The following is a 7,226-nucleotide window of genomic DNA, read 5'->3' on the forward strand; positions in this document are numbered from 1 at the left end:
GGCCTGGGGGCGGGCACGGCGGGGCTGGGGGCGGGGGCCCCGCAGACTCCCCGCAAGGGGACTCCAGGGCAGAGCCACAGGTGGCAGGGGCTGCCTGGGGCCCAAGCTGCAGCTGGTGGTCAAAAAGGAAAAAGGGCTCAGGGGTTTTCTGCAGTTGAGAACTCAGAAAAAAGAAAAATAGGAACACATGCGGTCTCCTCAAGCCCTACAAACTGTATCAGCAAAATGTGCTCAGGAGCCTCAAAGGTTTTAGTGACATCTTTTATTTCATTGTTTACTCCAAAGTTGTCTTTAAAACTAAACACACCGAGAAACAAAGCCTAGAAGCGGACTGGCTGTGTTCACAGAAATACAAACACCACGCGGTATGTGCTAGTAGGGCTGCTCTGAAGACAATTACAAAGAATTGGAATCACAAAATCAAGTGGTTATCTTATGAAGTTCTAGAAAAATAGATTTTTTTATATTCAAATGCAAGTTTAAATATTTCCCCTTCAGCAGTCGTTCTAGCAAAACCAATTTGGCAGCACAAAAGAAAAAAAAAAGGAAAGAAAAAAGAAAAAACAAAGAAAGAAACAAACATAATAAAAATACACATCAGCATCAAAGGTCAACACAAGGTCAAAGGTGAGAGTTCAAGCATCAGAGAAGCTGAAGAGACAGGGATTTGGACGATGTACTTGACGCCACATCGACATGCTTTAGGCACAACGATGAACAAACGGCAGGAATCTAGAAAAAAAACAAACCAGAAAGAGGGAGACCCACTGAGTTACACAGAGCAATACATCCAAACAGAGAGAGAGAGAACAGGACACTCACTGTGTGCAGCCCTGAAATGAGGCGGCGGGCAGGGAGGCTGGGCGGTGACGGGACTCTCGCACATGCTAACAACGGACACGGGGAAGTCAAAAAGGACACGGAGGACACCGAGAAAACATCCAACTGCCAGAGACACAGGGGACCTAAGGCTTGGATTTCCCCAGAAGCGCCCAAATGCATCGGAAAAAGCAGCTCTCGGGCGGGGCAGAGCCTCAGCCTCCCGAGTGTCACTCCTGGTCGAGTGGTCGAGACTCAGGGAGACAGCTGGAGCTGCTGGCTTGGGGGCGAGGGGACCAGAATTCTTTGGGGGAGAGGGCCAGAATTTCTCCCCCTTCCTATGGGGATGGCCCTCTGTTGCCAGAAATCCAAGCTCTTAGCTTCCACGAGGGCCCTGGCCACCCCTGTGGGACCCAGGAGACAGTGTCTGGCTGCATTCAAGGCAAATCAATTTCATGATGAAACCCAAGGAAGAAACGAAACTACAGCAGAAAACACACTTATGTAAGTGAGAACCCCACACAACAGAAAAGGGTCGCTTAAGACTTGACTGCGAGTTTCCCCTCTCCGAGCTGAACCCTTTACACCGTGAGACTTGTAGGGGAGCAGCTTCTCCACAACACCGTCTCTGGCCGGGGGAGAGCTGTGCTCGAGGGCAGCACTGCTGTGGGGTGCGCGGGGCTGGGGACAAGACCAACAGAGAGGCGCCCATGCGCAGCCGAGGAAACCACGGCAGGTACGAAACCTCGGGGTCTGGTATCAGAGGCAGGCTGACTACACCTTTAACTCTCATGCCAATAGCGAAGGGATCCCAGAGCCCAGGACAAATAGGTATGCGAATAACAGTGAAATGGGGGAGGAGGGAGAGAAAGGGACAAAGGTGGGCGCAGAGCGGAGTTCCGGGCTTTGGAAAACCCCACGCGGGCCAAGGAGGAAGACAGAACAGAAGGTGAGACCGGCAGCAACCTGGGGAGCACAGCTCTCTCCTCCGCCAATTCACAGCGTTAACGCCTCCCCCTCGGCAGATTAGCTGGGCTGCAGACGGCCACAAAGTCAGTAGTTTCAATCATACACAGCACCCTGTGTGTACAACAATCACATTCTGGATTCTACAAAATCCTGGCCTTTTCCAGAGATATAATTTAGGTAATAAATATTCTCCACCCCGGAGCTGTATAAAACTTCTATAAAAATAGAAACGACATTCTTGGTTCCAGCCGGTTGGGATTCAGAACAGCGCCTCCCCAACCTAGCATTTTTTTCTTTTTTTTTTGTTTTCTTTTTTCTTTTTTATTTTTATTTTTTGCATTTATTTAAAAAATCCCATCATGACCCTGGAAGCCTTTGGAACAGTTTTATCCTTGAAACACAGGACACATTTCTCCCAGTGCGCGGAATTCAAGTTTACGTGGTTCAGCTTAAGAAGTATGTTTCATGTTTCTTAGAGGACAACAGACCCAAGTTATCACTATGAGAAGGGAACAGCTGTCCCAGCTTCAGTGGGGTAATCCACCACCACCAACTACCCGCACAACAGCAAGATGGTCAACGCTCGTCTGAGGCCCGAGGACAGCATGACAAGGAGAGCATCCCCGTCTGACTCACAGCAAAGCAACCCCTGTGATCTCGCCTCTGCCGCTAGGGGGCAGGGCTGACGTCTGTGAGGCTGAGGAGCCCAGGGACTTGGTCCCTGGCCTTGGCTACGGGTCACATCCTAACAGGGCCACATTCCCGACAGCAGGTCCTTCCCGGGCCTCCCCACTACCAGCGCTTCTTGGAGCAGCGGCAGAGCCCGGAGGCTGTATGGGTCACAGGCAAGAGTGAGACCTGTGGGAGGCAGCAGGGAGCTGACTGTAAGCACGAGGACAGAAGTGAACGCGGTGACACTGAGGTAAATGAACACTAACCCACACGGAGGCTGTAAACGTCCTGCCGCCTCCTCTGTCACCAGGAGCAGAGCACGGGGTTGCAGGGGTCAGAAGAGGGGCCTGCCTCCATCCAGACGCCACGCCTGGGCCTCCTCAACCAAGGAGGCAACCGCGGATTGCTTAATCCTTTTAAGTACTGGGTGCTGGCCACCGGGAAATGCAGGACCAGCTTGAAGGGACCCTAGGATTCGGGTACACTGAGAAGCAGGCTCCTCCTCCCCCAGCGCGACAGCTTTTGATCGCTCTGCTCAGGAGAGGTGCTCCCTTCTGCCAGATACCATAAGCCCTTCTTGGATCTACCCTCAAGAGAAAACTGTGGCTAGGGATGGAAGTGACATTCCTTGCTGTGGTCAATTACCAAAAAGGAAACCCGATGGTATCTTCCGGAGAGGTCTTCTTTAAAGGGACCTGGTAGACATGGGCCATGGTCTAACAGTCTGGTGTTAAAATAAACCAAACAGGACCTCTGCCTGGCTTCTTCCTCCTAAGAGCCACCAGCCAGGAAGGAAGGGCCAATCCAACACCAATGGCTGGCTGGGTAACGGATGACAAATCCCTACTTTTTGCATGTTAGGCTAATTTAATAGGTACATTATTTCCAGAGACTTGTTACCCCCTTCTTAGGTAAGAGGGGCAGAAATCCTAGATGAGAATCTAAAAAAATAGCTGGCAAGAACGCAGATTTTCCAGTGAAGGCGGCTATGGAGGAGTTTCAGCCTCCAGCTCCCAGGGCTGCCGGGTTTCAAGTCACTCTCCCTCTCCAAAGCCAACCCCACCTGCTCTGCCCCCCAAAAGCTCTTGGGTATCAGTTCTCACGTCACCCACTCTCGTGCTCAGGAAGATCCTGGGGGTCCACTTTTGTCTAACTTCGTCCTCTTTCTTGGGATAGTTTGGGGCAAATTCTGATCCTCTTTCTTAATGTTTCCCCATTTCCCCTCCTCCCCCAGGGCAGTTTGATGTTGGTCCTTCTCAACACACACTGGTTACAAACACAGCAAACTTTTAAATAAAGGAAAAAAAAAAAAAAACAACTCAGGATATGGCACCTAAACTCCAAAGTAAAACACTGGAAACCAAAGCACAAACTTGTCCTCTGTACGAAGCGAAATTCCCACAGAAGGCAGTAGCTGAGTCTTCAGGGCAAGCTGTGCCTGCGAGAGTGGCAGGGATCAGGGTCCAGGGCTGTCAGCACACAGCCTTAGGGCTTCGAATCATTAAGGGTGCTCCTCCCCCACTTACCAGAAGACCCTCTCACTCCAGTCTCAGAGGGGAGCACGCTCAGTAGGGTTTGCTGTCGTTCTTCGAACGTTTGAGCTGCACTTTAAGCCGCTTCATGCCGATCTGAAAGCCGTTCATGGACTGGATGGCAGCTTGAGCCGAGACAGGATTGTCATAACTTACAAAACCTGTGGGTCCAAGCAGAAACCCAGTGAGGGGCGTGAAGAGGCAAGGACAGCCTTAGTCCTCCTTATGCAACAGAATCCTTACATGAGCTGAGTCTCAATTTTTCTCAGCAGGAAGAAGACTTCTTGAAATTACATCACATGAAACAAATCAGGTTCCTAACAGTATCAGCTGACATCTACACAGTATCCTAAAGTATTTTTTGGCCAAGCCATTTTCCATACATTATTTTTACCTCTGGAGCGACAGTGTGGGTACAAATCACCATTCCCACCAGAGAAATGAAAAAATAAACTGAGGCTCAAAACGAGGTAATGTAATCTACTCAAAGCAAAGTTCAACTACAGCTACGCAAAGTCAAACTCAGCTCTTCCTGCTATCAATCAGCCCCTCTCTTTCTCGCTCACTGGTAAAACACTGAACCCTCCCCACACCAGAAAAAACACCAACGTACCGAAACACTTGCTCAGGTTTGTCTGCTTGTCTATAAAAACCTTGGCAGACACGACATTCCCAAAGGGCATAAACATCTGCAGCAGGTCCTGGTCTCCGAACTCCTGGGGCAGGTGGTAGATGAACAGGTTGGCTCCTTCTGGACCTGCAAAATTCCCACTGACTGAAACGGCATCAGGGTCGAGCACGCCGTCCCCCGCACCAACGAGTCCCATTTCCACCCATGTTGAAACTCTCAGCATCCCCAAAACACAGAAATGTGTCTGGGGAACTAAAAAGATTCACCAAACACAAAGCAGGGAGCTGAAGGGCAATCACTGAAACAGGTTCCTGCCCTCTTTCCTGTTCTACCGACAGAGGGCAGAATTTGACCCTGTGGAAGGGTGGCATGCTGGGACAGTAGCAGGCAGATTTGCATTTGGAGCAAAAAAAAACAGTAGAAAGAGATTTTAAGTAAAATGGGTTTCAAAAGAGTGCCTAGAAACTAGAGGGCCAGCAAAGAGGTCAATAGTTGCCAGAGGCAGGTGGGGCAGGGACCGACTAGAGAGAGACATGAGGGAATTTCTAGGGGTCGTGGAGATATTCTACATCTGTGGTGGCAGGAACGTGACTACATGTGCTCATCAGAGCTCAAAGAGCGATATTCACCAAAGGGTGAATTTTACCATAAGTAAATTGTGCCTCAGTAAAAATGTATTTTTTAAAATACATGCCTATGATAAATAACCGGGCTTCCCTGATAGCTCAGTTGGTAAAGAATCCACCTGCAATGCAGGAGACCCCGATATGATTCCTGGGTTGGAAGATCTGCTGGAGAAGGGATAGGCTACCCACTCCAGTATTCTCGGGCTTCCCTTGTGACTCAGCTGGTAAAAAATCTGCCTGCAATGTGGGAGACCTGGGTTCGATCCTTGGATTGGGAAGATCCCCTAGAGAAGGGAAAGACTACCCACTCCAGTATTCTGGCCTGGAGAATTCCATGGACTGTATCGTCCATGGAGTCACAAAGAGCTGGACACGACTGAGTGACTTTCACTATATATGATAAATAACCAAAGCTCAAAAACAGAATATGTTTTCCTCTTCAACTCAAGGACTTCCCAACCAAAGAAAAGCTTTAAAAAGTATTTTTACTTGAGTATAATTGATATACAATGTGGTGTTAGTTTCTGCTGTGCAGCTAAGTGAATCAGTTACATATATACACACATATATCCACTCTTTTTTTAGATTCTTTTCCCATACAGGTCATCAGAGCACTGAGCAGAGCTCCCTGTGCTACACAATGGTCCTTACTAGTCTGTTTATGTATCTCAGTGTGTGTATGTCAATCCCAATCTCACTATTTACCCCTCCCTCACCATTTCTCCCCCTTGTAAACATAAGTTTGTTTTCTACATCTGTGACTCCTCCTGTTTTGTAAATAAGTTCACTTGTAGCATTTTTTAAAGACTCTACATGTAAACAACGTCATGTTTCTCTCTCTGTCTCACTTCACTTGGCACGATGTCTCTAGGGTCCATCCCTGCTGCCGCAAAGGGCACCACTTCTTTCTCTTTAACGTCTGGGCAACAGCCGTTATATATACGCACCACACATTCAAACAAGTTTTACTACAACGGCAGTCCAGGCAGCCTCCAGCCGCCCTGGCCTCCCTGCTGTCGTCAGATACGACGGCACACGCTGCCTCATGGTCTCTGCGCTTGCTGCCCCTCCGCCCCATTCCTCTTCTTCCTTGAGATACACACATTGCTCGCTTCTTCCTTCCCTAAAGTCTGCGCTTAAACGTCAGTTTGGAGAAACCTCTATGTAAAACGCTATCTTCCTGGCACTCTCTACTCCGCTTTCCTGTGCGTCATTCTTCAGAGCACCAGGGGAACGCCTCACGCTTCTGCTCACCGTCTGTCTCCAGGGCTCCAAGAGCTCCCTGTCAACACAGCCCAGGGCAGGTAGTAAATGTCCAGCTCAGAGCAGGGGAGGGCGCACTGCACCGGGGCTCCTTGGGGCTAAAGCAAGAGAGGATGCCTGGCTTTTCCTACATAAACGTTTAGATCTTGCCAGCTCCTGGCTATGAAAACTCGTCAAATAAGAGCACAGAGATGTCGGCAGGATTTTCTACTCAAACAAACCACTTTTAGGCCTATTTCTGCTCACAAAGCCTCTCCTGAATTTAATACCGTTTGTGTCAAAGCACACCCTGCCGCCCGCGTCGGCCCACAGGCTGTACTGTCTCAACGTCCCTCAGTTTTTCCTTAATAAGGAAAAGCACAGATGAGACCGTGAGGAAACGGCCAAGTGACAGAGTCAAAGGGGACACCCAGACAGAAGACATCCCCTAGCAGACTTCTAAGAAGGAAGACTTCCTCTCAAAAACAGACTGCCAAATGGTTTCAGACACAGGGAGGCCAGTATGCTTCCTCACGTGAAAGCTGCAGCCCCACTCGAGGAGGGCGTGCAGAGGTTCTGAGACGAGCCACAGCCGGAACACATTCCAGCGCAGACCAGTGTCTCAGTCTGCCCTTGACAACGCCGAAGAGCGGGGCTGGCCTCACCACCTAACGGCTCTCCTGGGCTTTGCTTGCCTTTCAGCGCTGGCGCAGAGGGCGTGCCCACTCTGCCCCG

The 7,226-nt window shown here is 49.8% G+C and overlaps 1 protein-coding gene across 7 annotated transcripts in view; it reads right to left on the minus strand.

Moving 5' to 3' along the window:
- Positions 1 to 247: 247 nt before the first annotated feature.
- CELF1 (CUGBP, Elav-like family member 1) overlaps positions 248 to 7,226 on the minus strand; it is a 63,169-nt gene continuing 56,190 nt past the window's right edge. For 5 of the 7 annotated variants that reach the window (XM_010842413.1, XM_010842411.1, XM_010842410.1 and 2 more), the window contains 2 exons: positions 4,606 to 4,749; positions 2,020 to 4,153 (listed from right to left, as the gene is read on the minus strand). In XM_010842413.1, coding sequence (XP_010840715.1) covers positions 4,026 to 4,153; positions 4,606 to 4,749 — 272 coding nt within the window. In that variant the 3' untranslated portion in view covers positions 2,020 to 4,025. Of the gene's footprint in view, positions 733 to 2,019; positions 4,154 to 4,605; positions 4,750 to 5,819; positions 7,214 to 7,226 lie in introns of those variants that run through there. The other 2 variants (XM_010842409.1, XM_010842415.1) reach the window with 2 other exon arrangements.

This window comes from Bison bison, unplaced genomic scaffold, assembly GCF_000754665.1.
Source record: "Bison bison bison isolate TAMUID 2011002044 unplaced genomic scaffold, Bison_UMD1.0 scf7180017864178, whole genome shotgun sequence".
NCBI classification, from domain to species: Eukaryota; Metazoa; Chordata; class Mammalia; order Artiodactyla; family Bovidae; genus Bison; species Bison bison.